Raw genomic sequence first — 19,313 nt, 5'->3', positions numbered from 1 at the left:
TGCGATATACATAGCTGTGGTACACAAATGAATAAATTGCATTTCGTGCCAACTCGCTTTCACGACTCATTGGTATTTGGTACCTATGCACTTGTGTCCTGACAGCACCCATGGATAGCATGGGTTTTACTCTCAGATCCACCTTGACCTTCACCGTCGGCCACACACCCGTTCTTTTGGGTCTCACCAAAATGGTAAACATCCGAGACATTTGGACTTCCTACCAGGTGAATCTGAAATGGTAGGCTGTTCACATCATACTTTCTGTACATAAATAACATCTAACTATTTGCATGATTACGAGAAATGGTTACTAGGAGCTTACCTTGTGGCTGGTTCCGACAATATCATACACACTTTTATGAATAACTATCAAATAGTGGTTACCCAAGATGTTCGAAGGTGTGAGAAGTTTACTTAAAGCTGATATACACCGAATACAATCTTCTTAATATAACTAAACAGAAAAAAGAAACGCATAACCCGGAAATCTGTTGTATTTTCAAATATACATAACTCGTCCGCATACATACTTTATTACACGACTTTTTCCTATAGTTTAGAAGACGGAAATGTCTGTACAAATTTAGACAACGCAGACGTTGAGCCCCATGGTGACGACGTAGCACTGGACCGAAGTCGGATCTCCTGGCTCTCAGTCCAATCTCTCTCAACCTGTTCCGTAGTTTGATATCCTCTGAAGTCCAGGCATCCCGGCTGCTGTACACTCACCTGTGGTAGTACGATCACGCAAATGTAGTACCCGGATGTACGGACTTCAGTGGTCACTCGCGGTCTGCCTGCTCGGGAACGGTCATTTGTTATTCTGTTTAGTTGTAACGAGCTCAGACTAACAATCAGATACCTGGCAACTGAAGATTTATAATCTCTAGCTTGCATTCTTTCAATGTCGATATCCGGTGTTGCAGCGTCAAGACGGGACGCAGTGATTTTACCTTGAAACTACCTCAAAACGAAAATAATCTTGATTTTAATAGCCAGCCAGACAGTGTATGCTCTTCGCTGTACAATTTCAGCTGGAAGGTGATTTCTGCTGCGTTTTGGTGATGCCTTTTTTTAACTAATCCTTCCAAGAAATGTCATACTTTATTCATGTGTGTACCAGTTAAAATGCCCCAGCAAATATGGTGAAAATGTCCCTAAGTTTTGGTCAAATTACCCTAGATTTGGTCAAATTACCCTAGATTTGGTCAGATTTGCTCCAGGGGGTAGTCAAAATGCCGGAAATTATCTGAAATGTGTAACATGCGATAAATGCATGAATTAGTATTTCCTAATAACATTTTGATGAAGAACACAATACCAAAGTTGACAATAACTATGCATTTATGGCATATGTTAATTCACTTATTGATATCCACACACATATTGCGTATGTTGTGGCGCTTTTATCTTCAATGATGTCTTTGTCAAATTAACACATGACACTTTCGTGTAAAACCCATAACCTTGTCAGAAACACGAAACAGACTTACGGTACACGGTTTGTTTTATGCGTGAAGTTATCTCCCCTGCAATGGCGTCTAACTTTGGCAACTGGCAATGTGCTATCGATAATATAACAACGACAGCCAAAAGTGACGGGTGTCTGAAGTCCTTTTTTCATTTGGATACCAACAGCAAACGAATCGCATTTATTCACAAGAAAAACTTTATAAAGTAATGAATATTATTGAATTATATGCGATATGTTACCTAATTTCGTGAAATGGTATTTTCACGTGAGATGCAGAATACACACTATTGGACACAATTAAGTAAAGTTTGTGTGACGGGTCACATAATTAACAAGGATGTGCTTTCAGAGACAACTTCTTCTCTGTTCAGTGAATGATTTTGTAATTATCAAACAGGATAGGTGTCCTATGAATTGCATGTGTCCTGATCGATGCAATTGTTCACACTTTCACCACTTGGCTAAATACCTTCAGCTAAAGTTACTGTGCGTGTCACTCTGCGTATGTGTTAATTCTGTAGGACTATCAAAACCCTGATACCCATAGATGACTTTCCCCAATTTTCTGTAATGTTTGGAAAAGTATTTCTGTATTATTATAGAGCTTGTCATTCCAAACAGTAGATCTGCACTATACTTGCAGTGATGTAGCATGGTTGCCTCTGTACTGGGACAGCTGTCACAGTATGCTGAGGAAGTCCACAGAAAAGGCTGTGCGTTACCGTGGTGATGGCAACAAGTACTTTCAGAAGAAGCAGTATAAAAGTGCTATTCAGTGTTACACAAAGGTATGATGTAGCTGTCAGCTGTAAAGTAAGTATTGTAGTTCACAGCAATAGCCCTTGACATACTGACAGCCTATAATGATTAGGGGCCATTCATAATTTATGGCAAGGGAGAATGATGATGTTTCTTATGGAGAAGCATGTACAATGTGAATTACCCCCAACCCCGCATGTCATGTACAAAATCAATCCCAAAATTACCTACCCAGAACTAAATAGGTGCCACCCCACCGCCCCCTTTACAATTATTATCACTCACCCCTGGCCATAAATTACTGAACATGATAACAGAGGGTGTGATGCACAATGTGTTTACATTTGCTATTCTATATTGGTGTCGCTCTTACATTCTACCCGTGAAGGTCCTGGGGTAGAAAAGGCCTTCAGCAACCCATGCTTGCCATAAAAGGCGACTCAGCTTGTCATAAGAGGCGACTAACAGGATCGGGTGGTCAGGCTCGCTGACTTGGTTGACACATGTCATCGGTTCCTAATTGCGCAGATCGATGCTCATGTTGTTGATCACTGGATTGTCTGGTCCAGACTCGATTATTTACAGACCGCCGCCATATAGCTGTAATATTGCTGAGTGCGGCGTAAAACTAAACTCACTCACTCTTACATTCTTGTACTTACAGAGCATCCAGCATGCTTCCATGTCTGAGCTGCATCAGAACCCAGCATTTGCTCTTGGTCTAGGGAACAGATCTGCTGCACTCTTTCACCTTAAACAATATCAGGTATGTGATGATATGAAATAAACTTCTTTCATGGCTATCAACTCTTAAGTTGCCTTGCTGATATTTCAATATCATAATCTGATTTCAAGCAAATGCTGAAATAATGAACTATACTTTGAAGATTCAAAAACTTTTAGTGTTTTTCACATGACACCTGATCCCTTTCCTTTCTAGAAGGCTTGGGTGGTCTTGTGGTCTAAGGCACAGGAAAACTCTTTGCAGAGTTACATACCTTTGTTGTGCCAGAATCTGACACTTGTGCAAAGTCCAGATTCATACATGTTGTCAGCACGATGAAGTGCTAAAGGCCTATAACTGGCATCATTTTGACCTTTCCTCTGTTGACATGCTGTATAACTGGATAATCCATGATGACCTTGTCCAGTTTAAGTTGTTCACTAGTCTCGAGGGGGGCGTGGGTTGACGTACTCTCATCATTTGTTTATATTCCCTGAGCCAGAACAGGGACATTACATTTAGGAGATTGCTTCTACGTGCCTATCATTTTGACTCGTTAGTGATGATGAACTTTCATCACTGTTTGTTTCTTCCAGGCATGTATTGGAGATATCACAATGGCCTTGGCCAGTGGTTGTCCACATCCCACTGCAGACAAGCTGAGGATTAGGAAGATTCACTGCCTGGTCCACCAAGGGCTTGTACAGGAAGCGCAGCAAGGTAGATTGGATGTGAAGCTTGTCTGAAGTTCATAGAAAAGCTTTTGAATATAACATGACATTTATTTCCTAACTTGAGAAATAAAAGTTACAGCACAACCTTTTTATGCCTACATCATATGGCATTATTTTGTCAGTTTTGTTTGTTGTACAAGATGCAGTATAGTTTGTTGTGCAGGATACAATCAAGTTTCATGTACAAGAGTACTGTTTAGCTAACTATACAAGTCTCTCTTTATTTTCATCCAATGGAAAGAATCTGAGAAAAGTATACCATTCCAACAATGTAGGGAATATTCCATTTTGCGAGCATACCACTAGCCAATGCCAATGCATATGAGAAAAAGTAATATATATCCATACAGATGAATCATTTCCAGAGAAATGGAATAGATGGTCACATTTTCCCTTAATTTGTCTTTATCATCTGTTTCCTCTTTGGTTTCGTCATTTGCATTTTATCAATCTTGTAAATCCTATATCGCCTGCTTGTTTTGAATTGTATAATTCTATGAGTGCCTACCCATCAATTTGTGCAACTGATTTACATACTGTCACAGTTTTACACTGAATGAAATGTATATCTAATCATACGTTTCTTTGGTTCTCTTAAATGTGACATTGTCAAGATGAAATGGCTTATAAGTAGGCATTTCTGACATTTCAGTGTATGGAGAGAATGTGTGTGCATGTGCATGCGTGCGTGCGTGCGTGCGTGCGTGTGTGCGTAAGCTTGTTTCTTGTTGATTCCTGTGTTGATTTCATGAGCCGCTTCATGCTCCAGCCATCAGAGACTTCAAGAAATATGTGTCAGGTCTCACAGACTCTGAGAAGAAGGTGAAAGGTACCTTTCATACCTATTTCATACCATAGAAGGAATCATACAGTAATTTTCCATATCTTATTATGTTCATATGTTTTACTCTAATATGTCTGTGCATGATAAAATTGGTTGGATACTTCCTTAGAATGTCACATATATACTACCGACAGAAAATAAGGGAACCAAGAAATTGAATGTAGATGACTTTGACTGTGACAGGGTCCGTTATCGTGGCGTATCTCCCAAACGCAACATCCAATGACAATTGAATTTCGCATAATGCATGCCCAGCACGTGCTACACGTGCATACAGAAGTTAACTCCTGTAAATGTACTGGAGAAGTCGCAATCACAGCTGCAATAGAGATTGACACTTACTGACAGAAATGCCTCCGAGGCAGTATCTCGGTGAAGCAACAAAATGGAGAATTGTGGGGATGATAGAGGTGGGGACATCATTATGTGAAGTTGCCCGGCAGATGGGTAAATCAAAAAGTGTAATTTCATGCCTGTGGGATAAGTACCGTCAAACGGATGGGGTTGCAAGGAGACCTGGGCGTGGTAGACCAAAATCAACGACACGACAGGATCGTCTCATTACGTTAATTGCTCTACGCGATAGGTTTAAATCAGCCCCTGCCATCAATAGAGAATTCCGCACACTCACTGGAAGACGCATTTCAACCTCAACAGTTAAAAACCGACTCTATCAAGCTCGTCTGAAAGCAAGACGGCCTTTTAAGGGTGTCACCCTTTCTGCTCACCATAAGCGCCAAAGATTGGCATGGGCTAGGCAGCATCAGGGACGGGCTGGGCGCCACTGGCATTACACCATGTTCTCTGATGAGTCAAGGTTTTGCCTACGATTCACAGATGGCAGAAAACGTTGTTGGCGTCGGAGCGGGGAGCAATATGCCAGAGCAGCAATTCTTGACCATGATCGATATGGAGGTGGTAGTGTCATGGTGTGGGGTAGGTTTACACATGACAGATGATCAGATTTGGTCATCATTAACAGAGCCATGACTGGTCAGCGATACGTTGACCAAATATTGCGTCCTGTTGTGGCTCCATTGGCTAGAGTTATCGGCCGAAATTTTGTATTCCAGGGTGATAATGCCAGACCACATCGGGCCCAAATTTTATCCGCTTATCTCCGACAAGAAGGTATCCAGACATTGGACTGGCCCTCTAAGTCCCCAGACTCTGGGGAGGCGGGCAATACCACGGGCAACCATCCGGAAATTGATTAACAGCATGCCATCAAGGTGCCGTGAATGTGTTGCCCAACAGGGTGGACACACCAGATATTGAACTTGACGCCTAAAATTGATTTAGTGGATATTTAAAGCAGTTTCAAATTTGCTATTATTTCATTAGTTCCCTTATTTCTTGTCGGTAGTATAGTTAACTCTGAGCCAATGAAATCACTGTCTTAGAAGAAACTTGAACACAGTTGTACAACCCAAAGTATCTACATGTGGATGTGAATGCCATAACGCACAACACTGTTTATATTGATCATGACAGTGCTATATGACAGTTTGGAACGCCTTAATAATAGGCATTTGGTGGGTCTGATTCTGAATGCTCTGCTCACTTGCACTGAAACTTTCAAAGTCTCCTAACTGACTAGCCTGAAAGTTTGTTACTATGGAAGTAGGTGTCATAACATTTTTTCACAGTCAGCTTATGAGAGGAAATATTTGTCTTGATTAAGCATGTTTATCCATGTTTGTTTATACTTGATTCTTGTCTTTGTCTCCAGATAAGTTACAGGATGACATTGCCAGTCTGGAACTTCAGCTGAGCCAGAATTGGTAATACATCCGTATGATCCTCATCACTATCACATGCATGTATGCATCATCATCAAAACACCACCGTAGCATCACCAGTGCATAACATGTGTGCACTTTAAAAGCATCACTAGCATGCATATGTTCAGCATCACCAACATGCATGTGTGCAGCACCACCAACATACATATGTGCAGCATCACCAATATATGGCTATATGCAGCATCACCAACATGCATGCATACGTGTGCAGCATCATCAATGCACATGTGTGTAGCATGACCAGTGCATGGAAATGTCGACAACCACCAATACATGCATATGTGCAGTATCCAATACATGCTTAAGTGTGTAGCATCACCAACACAAATGTATGTATCATAACCAAAACATGAATGTGTGTAGCATCACCAGCATGAATATATGCAGCAGCATTGACACGTGTATATGTGTAAGATCACCAACACAGGCTCATGTGTAACATCACCACCATGTGTGTGTGTTTACTCGATAATGAACAAAGCATCAACTGTACATTGATGTGTGAATGAGAGCAAGACTTTGGGGTTTCTACACTAAGGAATATTAGACATGGGCTTTTGATCATATTATGCAGATACATTTTGGGTGAAACCAGAGTGTGAAACAGTCACTAGCCTGCTAGGTTGTGGCTAGCCAGAAACCAGTCAGGTCAGTAAACCTCCACAGTCACTGGCCCAGCTGGTAAGTGAATTGTTGGGGGGTCAGCAATTATAAATATAGCAACCTGTTAAGTCATAACATACTTTTAAATCTTGCAAGATTATAGTTTGATAAAAATGTTCATCATAATAGTATTTTAATGATGAAACCCATATCTACTTTCAAATTTTGGACTGGTGAATCTTTTTGTGGACTAGTCACTTTGAGGCACTTTGTGCGGTGGGTAAAACTAGCCTTGACCTGATTTTTGCTGTGACCACAGTGAGACCACGTGTGTTCCCTGTGTTGTGTAGGTTTAGGGAGCCTGATGGGCAGGCAGACAGACAACTGCCCCAGCTGTTCCAAGGGCCAAGTGAGGTCATCACTCAAGCTTGTTCACCTGTTGAAATGAGGCACACATGCAGCCAAGGACGACATCTTGTTGTGAGTGGGTTTGAGCCTGATGATACGTAACATGATGCCTCTAAACTTTAATCAAATATATCATGAAGCACATGTCTCATTTTCAAGATGTTTCTTAGTCAGTCAACTTTCTTTGAATGAGTATCTGTCAGCAGTTCCTCAGTAGTATTCGACTAGGCTACACAATATACCCATCTTGTTGAGGAAGTCAAATCATGCCGTTTCCATACACAGTCTGCACACAAGCATGTCACCCCTTCAACCTCATGTATAGTAGACACATATCTTGAGCCTGCTTTATTGTATCCTGCCTGTCATTCATGATCATTACTATCCTATATGTTGGTAACTCTTTGAACATGTTATTTTCTGCTTATAGTTTGAGGTGTCTACTGCAGGCCAAGCAAGCCATCCCCGCAGGTGCCACGCTGATAGTGGAGCGTCCATATGCAGCAGTGCTCCTCCCAGACCACCTACACTCTCATTGCCACAGCTGCTTCGAGATCCTCTCACTGGCGCCAATACCGTATGTCAATACAATCCCATTGTATGTCCTCTCACTGGCGCCAATACCATATGTCAATACAATCCCATTGTATGTCCTCTCACTGGCACCAATACCATATGTCAGTGCAACCCCATTTTATATCCTCTCAATGGCACCAATACCATATGTCAATGCAACCCCATTGTATCTCCTCTCACTGGTGCCAATACCATATGTCAATGCAACCCCATTGTATGTCATCTCACTGGCAGCAATACCATATGTCAATGCAACCTCATTGTATGTCATCTCACTGGCGCCAATACCGTATGTGAATGCAACCCCATTGTATATCCTCTCACTGACACCAATACCATATGTCAGTGCAACCCCATTGTATATCCTCTCACTGGCATAAAAATACGATATGTCAATGCAACCCCAATGTATGTCCTCTCACTGACGCCAATACCATATGTCAATGCAACCCCATTGTATGACCTCTCACTGGTGCCAATACCATAAGTCAATACAACCTTATTGACTGTCCTCACTGACACCAATACTCTATGTCAGTACAGTTGTATTGTATATCCTCTACATGTCATCTTCCTGGCATCAATACTATAATTATGTTGGATTAATCATGCTGTATTTCTTCTTATTAAAACCAACACGGTATATCAATATAAACTTATTGTATTTGGCCTCTGTATGTCCTCTTACCGCCAATAACTATATGTGTGTATATATGTACATTCTGCTTCGAACCTAAGATGTATTTAAGACCATTCCGAGTATAATTATTATCATATTATGTGTATTGTGCTGCAGATGTAGGAAGTGTTGTGTAGTGTTGTACTGCAGTGTCGAGTGTCGTGACGCTGCCTGGGCCATGCACCACGGCGTCGAGTGCCAGTATCAAGACCTTCTATCCTCTGTAAGTATCAGCCATCATTCACTCACAGTCTCCATTCACATAGTCTAGAGTCAGTCCAATAGAGACATTTCCCATACGTTTTACCAGTGTAATCACCTCTCAGCCCATATATACAATAATCAGGTTTCTGTTCAGATAATCCCCTGTCAGCATGTTTATGTAATAGCCAGGTGTCTGTTCAGATAATCCCCTGTCAGCATATATATGTAATAACCAGGTGTCTGTTCCGATAATCCCCTGTCAGCATGTATGTGTAATAATCAGGTTTCTGTTCAGATAATCCCCTGTCTGCATGTATATGTAATAATCAGGTGTCTGTTCAGATAATCCCCTGTCTGCATGTATATGTAATAATCAGGTGTCTGTTCCGATAATCCCCTGTCAGCATGTTTATGTAATAGCCAGGTGTTTGTTCAGATAATCCCCTGTCAGCATGTATGTGTAATAATCAGGTGTCTGTTCAGATAATCCCCTGTCTGCATGTATGTGTAATAATCAGGTGTCTGCTCTGATAATCCCCTGTCTGCATGTATGTGTAATAATCAGGTGTCTGTTCCGATATTTCCCTGTCAGCATGTTTATGTAATAGCCAGGTGTTTGTTCAGATAATCCCCTGTCAGCATGTATGTGTAATAATCAGGTTTCTGTTCAGATAATCCCCTGTCTGCATGTATATGTAATAATCAGGTTTCTGTTCAGATAATCCCCTGTCAGCATGTTTATGTAATAGCCAGGTGTCTGTTCAGATAATCCCCTGTCAGCATGTTTATGTAATACCCAGGTATCTGTTCAGATAGTCCCCTGTCAGCATGTATGTGTATAATCAGGTGTCTGTTCAGATAATCCCCTGTCAGCATGTATGTGTAATAATCAGGTGTCTGTTCAGATAATCTCCTGTCAGCATGTATGTGTAATAATCAGGTGTCTGTTCAGATAATCCCCTGTCTGCATGTATGTGTAATAATCAGGTGTCTGCTCTGATAATCCCCTGTCTGCATGTATGTGTAATAATCAGGTGTCTGTTCAGATAATCCCCTGTCAGCATGTATGTGTACTAATCAGTTGTCTGTTCAGATAATCCCCTGTCAGCATGTATGTGTAATAATCAGGTGTCTGTTCAGATAATCCCCTGTCTGCATGTATGTGTACTAATCAGGTGTCTGTTCAGATAATCCCCTGTCAGCATGTATGTGTAATAATCAGGTGTCTGTTCAGATAATCTCCTGTCAGCATGTATGTGTAATAATCAGGTGTCTGTTCAGATAATCCCCTGTCTGCATGTATGTGTAATAATCAGGTGTCTTCTCTGATAATCCCCTGTCTGCATGTATGTGTAATAATCAGGTGTCTGTTCAGATAATCCCCTGTCAGCATGTATGTGTACTAATCAGTTGTCTGTTCAGATAATCCCCTGTCAGCATGTATGTGTAATAATCAGGTGTCTGTTCAGATAATCCCCTGTCTGCATGTATGTGTACTAATCAGGTGTCTGTTCAGATAATCCCCTGTCTGCATGTTTATGTAATAGCCAGGTGTCTGTTCCGATAATCCCCTGTCCTACTGTCACACATATGTTGTGTTTTACTGTTATACTTGGGCTTTACAGGGCTATTTATGTGGAGCAAGGATATCTTCTGTTGGTGTACCATAGGTGTTTGTGTTTACTCTTTAGTGTTGCACTCCTGTGATACACTTTAGTGTCCCTAGCTGAGATATTGCTGGAATATTGCTGAAAGTGGCATAAAACCCAACTCCCATGCTTACTTACTTAGTAGTGCATTCAGACTGAACTACTCATTTGCAGGTTGGTATTGCTCACTTGAGTCTGAGAATCATATTGACTGCAGGCCTTAAATTCCTTCTAGGTAAGTGTGAAATTTACACAACATCCTTCTTCTCCAAATAACAATGCCATCTGTACGATCTGAGGCTTGTCAGGCATTTCTGATGAGCCTGATGTAGTCACCATGACTTAGATGGACCATATAGATGTACATTATTCCCGCTGATTATCTCCCTTTAACACTCTGAATCCAGTAACATATTAAACAAGATGTCAGTCTTGTGTAATGAACTACTGTACTTGTTTGCAAAGACATTATTGTAGAAACGAAACAGCCAACCTTAAATGGAGGTGAAATATTTAAAAATAAATCATCACGTAATCAAACATTAATACTTCGGTAACATCATATATACAGTGTTCCCAGAAATTATTGAGAAAATCTTTGTTTTTTTTGTAATGATGCTAAGATTAGAAAAAGGGCTTTCACTATGCACTAAGCATACTAAATAAGGGAGACAACTCTTGAAGGCTTAGAAGGCAGCTCATTACGTCAAGAGTTATCTCCCTTGTCTGAGCAGACGGCTTCCTCTGTTGACATGGCAGAATTTACAGCAAGAGAGAAAAGAAAGCTCATTCTAGATGATTTTGAAAGGGGTGAGGCTGATGCTAAAGTGTTGGCTTGTAGACGTGGTATTCCTCTGTCTACAGTATACAGAACTTTGAAGAATATTCAAACAGGAACCGGGATAGAGCACAAAGCAGGGGCAGGTCGGCCTAGGAAATTCAGTGTTGTGGATCGCCGAAGACTTGGGCAGATTGTGAGTAGGGGCAAATTGAAAAGTGTTGAAAACATCAGAAATGAAATGATTAGCAGAGGAAGTCCTCAGGTATGCAATGAAACAGTTAGGCAGGAATTACAGAGACTTAATTGGGTGAAAAAACGTGGAATTCCCTCGCCGTCGATGAAAGATGCACAAAAGGAAAAACGTTTAAACTGGTGTCGGGCTCATGAAAATCAAGATTGGGATAATGTTTTCTTTTCGGATGAAAGTTCTGTTTGGCTTTTACCTAATTGTGTGAAAATTTGGACCAAAGATACTGTCAAACCTATCTACCAGCGACCAAAACATAGCCCGAAGTTTCATATGTGGGGTGGCATATCGGCTCGCAGAGTGACGCCATTGTGTGTTTTCACGGGAAACTTGACAAAAGAAAGATACGTTGACATTCTAAATGGTCACCTTCTTCCGACAGCACAAACATTGTATGAAGATGATTGGATTTTCCAGCATGATAATGACCCAAAACACACTGCGCGCTACACAAAACAGTGGTTGTCGGGCGAAAATGTTCAAATTTTAGACTGGCCCAGTTACAGCCCATACCTAAACCCAAATGAGAATGTGTGGGGAGTCATGAAGGACAGAATAAACCAAAAGGGACTGAGAAATATTGAAGATATGAAGGCCGAGGTGGTCCAATATTGGGATACCCTGTCACACGATTACCTACAAACTTTGATGGGTAGTGTGCCTAGGCGTATTCAGGCATGCATTGCTGAGCGAGGAGGTCTAACAAAGTACTAAAACAAGACTGAGACTGTAAAAGGATGATGTTTTAACATGTTTATGTAAGTAAAACACCAGAAGTTAATAAACGTAATGAGTTACATGACGCAACATGATTCTCAATAATTTCTGGGAATACTATAACAAACTGTCAGTGCAGACTACATTAACAGACAGTGCCAATAATGACTCTGTCATGGCACTGGCACAACAGTTCTGTTCAGTTTTATTGGCTATTCAAGCAGATTTTAACTTTCAAGTCTAAGTATTTTGTAACGTACTTGTCCCCCATTTGTGCAGCATTCAGTGACCAGGACAGGGACTGTGTTATACGAGGGCTGCCAGGAGGACCAAAGTACCAGCGAGACTACCAGGCAGTGCATGATCTGTTGACTCACGAACAGGACATGGAGGCAGAGGACTTGTTCCAGTACTCTCTGGTAGGTTCCTCTCTTGCAGCCTACAGTTCCAGTCAGACATTGTTCAAACAGTGATAAGTGGCAGTCCATGGTTTGCATGAATCCAGAGGATAGATTATTTTCTCCAGTATCCAGTTGATGATGAAAATAACACATCACCAGTTACTTGTGTTAATTTGCAGCTTCAATTTCTGAATTGCCTTCAGGTTGTCATGACACATAATGTTCCCTTTCTTTATGTAACTGTTTGCCAAGGTTCAGATACAGATGGAGAGCATATTGTGAATACTCTACTTTTCCACGTAATCATACAGAATATCAATGCTAACAGCAGATCAAGTTTCTGTCTTTGTTGACAAACTGTTGATGATTTAGCCAGCGGAGCTTCAGTGCTGCTGCCTTCTGTTTTATGTAACTTCCATCACTGTAGATATTTTAAAGATATATTCCTGGCTGTACCATCCTGTAAACTGAGTGACTTTGTTGGCTGCATGATTGTTGTTGCAGACAGCATGTTTACTTCTGCGGGTGTTGATTGATGCTGGCTGGTTTCCTGATGGCGTGCCCCTGGATGACCAGCTGACAGACAGCATGATGTGCATAGGCAGCTTCTTACTGCGACATATTCTGCAGCTTGTGTGCAATGCACATGCAATCACAGAGCTACAGGTGTCTCAAGTTGCCGACAGCGATCTGGTAGACAGCAAGAGTCAGGTTCGTGTGGCCACAGCAATATATCCAACAGCAAGTTTGATGAACCACTCTTGTGATCCTACTATTATCTCAAGGTCAGTGTAAAGACAGGCACCAGGGCAGCTTTCATACTAAGATAGATAACAGTTAAAATTTTTACGCTAGTGGAAATTCCAGGAGAATGTGGTCATGTCGGGTTTGCAGGTGTAAACATTGAGATAAATGAGAAAACAATAAACAATGTTGCTGTAGAGTGCATACCAGAGCTATTTTTACTAACTTAGTTAAAATCAATCATGTATAGGCTGACTTGAACATGCTCACTGCATGAACTACATACTGGAGTGATCTACCAGTTTCCCACAGTTTATAATATTTGAAGCTGAGACTGAAAAGAGTGAATTACAGAAATGTCCTCACAGAGTTTGTTAATTTTTAAAGTTATCCTACCTCATGGTATGCACATCTCTATCTTGATTCGACACTGAGTGGAACAATGCAAACATTTTCTCTCTTTGCCTGTCTGGTCCATCCACCCAAACACTCCATACCACCCTCATTATAAGACAGCTTTCCAACTCAGGCAAAGAATGCAACACGCTTCACCAAATACCCACATGACAATCTTCAAATCATCATTCTACTTCTTGTCGCTTTCAATCATCAAGAGAACTGGACGCTGGCATCCACAATGGCTCTCTACAGCAAATGGTTCCTTCATTCCGTTATGGAGGAATGCTTTTGGCAATCAGAGACGGTCTTTTCTTTCCACTACCTGGGCGACCTCTCAGTTAAGGATGTTCAAGGCCTGCACCAGTTTGGTCTTCTCGTCCTTGCACAGCAGCTATCTACGGCCCAACAACACAGATCAGGAGACGGTTCCTCATGGTTATTTGTCTCCTTGTAATTTCTAGAATATAAGTATGAACTGTTTGTTGGCCTGGTGTTCTTCTTTGTTCATAGTCTGACACTATGAAACGGATATACTACCACCTCAGTGGTTGGATGAATCTGGAGCACAATTCTTTATCACGATGTGGAAGGATTTGATAATTCAGTGAAGTGTGTCATTCCCAATTTTCAGTTGATTTTTCATTTCATGCTGACTCCAAAGTTGCTGGGCACATCCTTTGATCAAGCTTATGCAAAGGAGTGAGGGTCAATTTGATGTTGTTCCAGAACTGAACATAAAAACTGGAGGTCCCGAGTTGTACTTTTCTTTCACCGCGGCACTGGTCGGTGTCTGTAGGGTTCTTCTCAAAGCAGGGGCTGGCCCGATTATTGTTTGTGACTTTACTTTTCCACCTTGAAAACTGTGGCAAAGTGGGATCCTTCTCATGGAGCTATGTCCTTCTTTGGAGGTTGCGTCCGAACACCACATCGCTGAGGAGCACATCTCCCTGAGCATCTTTGTGCTTAGTAAGTCAAAGAGTTCCTGAGAACTCGTCACAAGCATAGGAGTTGTGTGCATGCATAACAGGCCTCCCTTGTGCATCACTATCTTTGGCTGCTTCCAGTCTACGCAGTTATACTGTTGTACTGTCAAGACACATGGTATCTGTGTTCCCACCGTCCAGTCATGAGATAAGTGCATACCGTGAAATAAAATAAGTTTAAAAATTTTGACAATTTTAATCTACATTGTATATATGCTTATCCTATCTCACACAATGGATTCCTGCCTTTCCTCCCAGCTGCACAGATCTCCATGAAAGAGAATGATGTGGGTAGTTGGTGAAGCATGTTGCATGCTTTGCATGAGTTGGGAAGTTGTCTTACAATGAGGGTGGTATGGAATGTTTTAGCGGATTGGCAAGAGGGGCCTAGAGAGAAAAAGGTTACATCCTTCCACTCCAAAGTGAAAGCATCCTTCCATGATTCAGTGTTGAATCATGAGATAGAAGTGCATACCATGACATAGGATAAGTATATAAATATACATATTTATATTAAAATTTTGAATTCTTGTAAAAACACCACTGTAGAAAGAGTGGAGTAGAGTACATCTTCTGTGCATGCTTATATATTTTAAAGCAGCACTGTTGAAGGCCACTATTGTATTTCAGGAAGTGATATAACATTACACAATGCAAGTGTATGATGCAGAGTTTTTGTTTGAGATCAGTTTGTGAGACACTATCATAACTCCAAGCTTAACCCTGGTCCCCCATGTAGTGACATCATAACTGTCTCCTTGTGTGACATCAGCTTCCAGAGAGATGTGCTGGTGGTGAGGTCTGTGAAGGACGTAGCAGATGGGCAGGAGATCTTCAACTGTTACGGTCAGTAGCAAATGTTTTTTGTGGCACTTAGAGAATCCTGAAACACAGACGTTATTGTGTACAGAATATGGAAACTTTGTATCAATTACAGTATTTGGTTCTTTCCAAATGGAGTAGTTAATGAACGTGGAACCCTGTGACATGTGAGCATGTCCTTAGGACTGTTGGACAGATGAAACTAAAATTGGTGAATGGGTTTCTTCTCACTAAGGGAAGAGCAAGGAGCAATATAGCATCCTGTATTTAATGACGACATCTACTGAGAACAATGTATGTCCGTCTTGTGAATACTGACATGGCCGCTGGTAATCCACCGAAGGAAGGCCTATTTGGTTGTTAGATATAGTATGACATGAAAGTAAACATTCACCTTCTATACAAGGATGGGGACAGTGGGGTAGTGTAGTGGTTTGCCAGTCATGCTGAACACCTGAGTTTGATTCCCCACATGGTTACATTATGTGCAGCTTATTTCTTGTGTCCCTTGCTGTGATGTTGCTGGAATGTTGCTAAAAATGGCAGAAAACCTCACTCACTCATTATGCATATTTATGTGATTGCTTCATCCTGTATGGCTGATTTGTGACCATGGCACATTACCATACCTGCATGTGGGATGGTCACTTAACGTCAGTGTCACCAAATATTGAACACACATGTATTTGGTAATTGTCTGTCGGATAAGAATTACAGATATATACCTCAAGAGACTTACATTTCACTGATATAATCTCAAAGCTTCTTCATCATCAGCCTTCACCTACACAATGTGTGATGTGTTGCCAGGGCCCCACTGTAAGCGTATGGGTCTTGCAGAAAGACAACAGGCTTTAAGTAGTCAGTACTTCTTCCACTGTCAGTGTCAGGCCTGTGTTGAAGAAGAGCAGTCAACACATGAAGATAAGGTAAGCACTGACTACATGTGTACTGGGAACAGTTACATAACATAAAGATTGAGTATTGGTTGCTCCATTGTGATGTACATGTGTTGGTTTACCACCTAATCATTGGCTTCTTTGGCATTGCAGAAGCCATCTATTTATTATCTACTCCTCTGTCACGTGCACAATGACTTGTCACTGATTTATGTAAATTTTAGAATACAAAAATATATTATTTTTAAAAGAATGTTAATCTTTCTTGAGACTGAATGACCTCACTAGTGTTGATGAAAGTACTGACAGTAGTAATGTTTACAGATCCAGAGGTGCCCAGCATGTAGTATTGACCAGGTCAGTGCCCCAGCTCAGTGTCCAGTCTGCCTGTACAACAGTGAGACACTGGCTTCGGACACCAGACAGGCTGACCACCTTTTCCAACAAGGGCTTGACCGGCTGCAACAGATGGATATCGCAGGTAGCTGACCACAAACTTTAGGACATGAACAAAATAGGCTCCCTTGACAAAGACTTGCCTTCAGACAGATATTGCATTGTTCATCCAAACCAGTGATGCTTTCACTTAGGCTACTGTGTAATCATTGGTCTCTCCTTGCAGGTGCTGTAGTAAGATTCACCCAGTGTGTTGAGCTGAGGGAGAGATTCATGGACAGGCTCCAGACGCCGCTATGTGAGGCCCGCGATTGTCTGGCAAGGTGTCATGCCATGACAGGTAAAACACAAGTCTTTCATCCAGTGGGGTATAAACATTATTAGTCACAGTGGTTATATAGGAAGTAATGTTCAGTTATTCTCATTTACAGTATATAGGGAATATCGTATTATTAACCATGGGCAGTGTATAATCTTTAGATTGGTCACGTTGTGATAATTCTCAGCCCTTTATAGGAAGGAGGCATTTTACTGGCTGCGTGTTATGTGAGTCAGAATCAGCTTCAATCAGTTACCCTGATCCAGTCTGTCATTGATGTTATACACATATACACATAGCCTGGGCTGGAAGATACACAAAGGTAACACTTCATTTGTATTAACCATAGAAAACTGAAATTATGTAATGGTTGGTATATATTTCTTATATTTCATAATGTTTTAGTCCTGGGGGACTGATAATTCCAAGATGTAAATAGCATAGCATATGTTTATCTGATTCATTATTCTCCATGTGTTCTATCTCAGGTCAGTTCAGCCTTGCATCCAAGTACCTGGAGTTAAACCTTTCTGCCTCAGAGCTGAAGTATGGAGACTCCAGCATAGAGTTGGGCTATGAGCTGCAGAAGTTGGCACAAATTCTCTTTAACGATAAACAAGTTGGCAAGGCGCTGGATGTTATTGATAGAGCTCTTAATATACTCACCATCCACTTTGGGAACAACTCTGGTAATAAAGATATTGAGGAACTGGTGCAGATGAAATCATGTCTGGTAGAGTACCAGGCTAGAACAGACACATGACCACAACAGAAAGAAGAGGACAGATTAATGCATACACAATCAACATTCCTCTGGACTGAGTGTTTGGAGGAACTAAGCGTCCACAAAACTACTGACCACTGCAGTATATGTATGTTGCTGAGCCATCAGACAAATGTGAGGTCTGACTTTTCAGCTTGATGTAGATCAATCTTCAGCTGTTAGGTTCAACCTTATGCCATAAACATGATTTTTTCAATTGCTTCAAGCAGATGTAAAGACATCTGGCAAGAAAGATAAAATGTTTATCATTGTCTACAAGTGGTTGTGAAGACCTCTAGCATGAAAGAAGAAATGTTTTATCATTAGATTCAAGCAGATGTAAAAACGCCAGGCGTTTTTTTAGAATGTTTGTTAGGGTCTTCAAGCAGATGTAAAGACATCTGGCATGGAAGATGAAATGTTTATCATTGTGTACAAGGGGTTGTGAAGACCTCTAGCATGAAAGAAGAAATGTTTATTATTGGCTTCAAGCAGACGTAAAGACATATGGCTTGAGGGATGAATGATTGTAAGGGTCTTCAAGCAGAGGTAAATGAAATGAAAATGAAATGTTGTTTGTCAGGGACTTCACGGGGATGTGAAGACGTCTGACATGAGAGATGAAATGTTTATCCAGTGGTGTCAGGATACCTGGTGTGAAAGATGGCCATTTTGTTATCTTAACAATTAAAACAGACTTCACTCAGCTGATCCTGTGGATCGAGTGACTAAAGCAATGAAATAAATACTGGAGTAAACCCAATTAGTCTTGTGTTAATATTCACAAACAGCATCGCAACTGCACCTGTATCCACTATCAGTGTCAGTATGTATCCGAGTGCTGTCTAAGGACATTACAAAAAGGAGGCAAAACCTGTTGAAATCTGCACACCAGTTAGGTTGGTTTGGTTCAACACATGTGTATTAGGTATTAATACTTCATTCTGTATCTGGCATTTTGTCTACGAGGCAGCATTCCTGATACATCACAAGTAACATGTGACATGTCACAAGCGGAAAATAATCTCAGCATCTGGAAATTTAGACCGTTTGCACTCCCATCTTTCGGCAGACATATGCAGGGTTTAGGCAGACACATGCAGGGTTTAGGTGAGCGTACACTAGGCAGCTTCGTGTTGTTCACAACAAAGAAGTAGACATCCAGAAATCTTACTTTTCTTGTATAAAAGTTCACAAAAGCAGAAAACAATAACCAGCATTGGAAGGCGGTTCGTGTTTGTACAAAGATCTGGACCCTGAACAGAACCCGGGGTTCGAAATACCTTGTAAGTGCTCACACCACCTTGGTAAACCACATCCAGTTATATTAATTCCATTTTAAGCTGATACGCGGCTAAGTAACCGATGACGTCCAACCTA

At 41.1% G+C, this 19,313-nt stretch overlaps 1 protein-coding gene across 1 annotated transcript; it reads left to right on the top strand.

Moving 5' to 3' along the window:
* The first annotated feature begins 1,519 nt into the window (after window positions 1–1,519).
* Window positions 1,520–18,696, top strand: LOC137261414 (SET and MYND domain-containing protein 4-like). Its single transcript, XM_067799160.1, has 17 exons — window positions 1,520–1,680; window positions 2,121–2,265; window positions 2,901–3,002; window positions 3,557–3,680; window positions 4,464–4,523; window positions 6,271–6,322; window positions 7,297–7,426; window positions 7,804–7,931; window positions 8,727–8,832; window positions 10,637–10,697; window positions 12,487–12,626; window positions 13,113–13,393; window positions 15,507–15,580; window positions 16,367–16,485; window positions 16,780–16,936; window positions 17,078–17,191; window positions 17,659–18,696. The coding sequence occupies exons 1-17, from the start codon at window positions 1,538–1,540 to the stop codon at window positions 17,931–17,933; spliced, it is 2,211 nt and encodes a 736-aa protein (XP_067655261.1). The 5' UTR covers window positions 1,520–1,537; the 3' UTR covers window positions 17,934–18,696.
* The last annotated feature ends 617 nt before the right edge of the window (window positions 18,697–19,313 follow it).

This window comes from Haliotis asinina, chromosome 14, assembly GCF_037392515.1.
Source record: "Haliotis asinina isolate JCU_RB_2024 chromosome 14, JCU_Hal_asi_v2, whole genome shotgun sequence".
Classification (NCBI taxonomy): Eukaryota; Metazoa; Mollusca; class Gastropoda; order Lepetellida; family Haliotidae; genus Haliotis; species Haliotis asinina.
Note: the sequence above shows the minus strand (reverse complement) of the source record. Positions and strands in the feature narration are given on the sequence as shown.

Bases quoted from the DNA above. Each gene is read 5' to 3' on its own strand.
- LOC137261414 (XM_067799160.1), top strand. From the start codon at position 1,538: ATGGCGTCTAACTTTGGCAACTGGCAATGTGCTATCGATAATATAACA. The intron at 1,681-2,120 runs GTAATGAATATT...CTATACTTGCAG, and splicing joins CACAAGAAAAACTTTATAAA to TGATGTAGCATGGTTGCCTC. The intron at 4,524-6,270 runs GTACCTTTCATA...CTTTGTCTCCAG, and splicing joins CTCTGAGAAGAAGGTGAAAG to ATAAGTTACAGGATGACATT.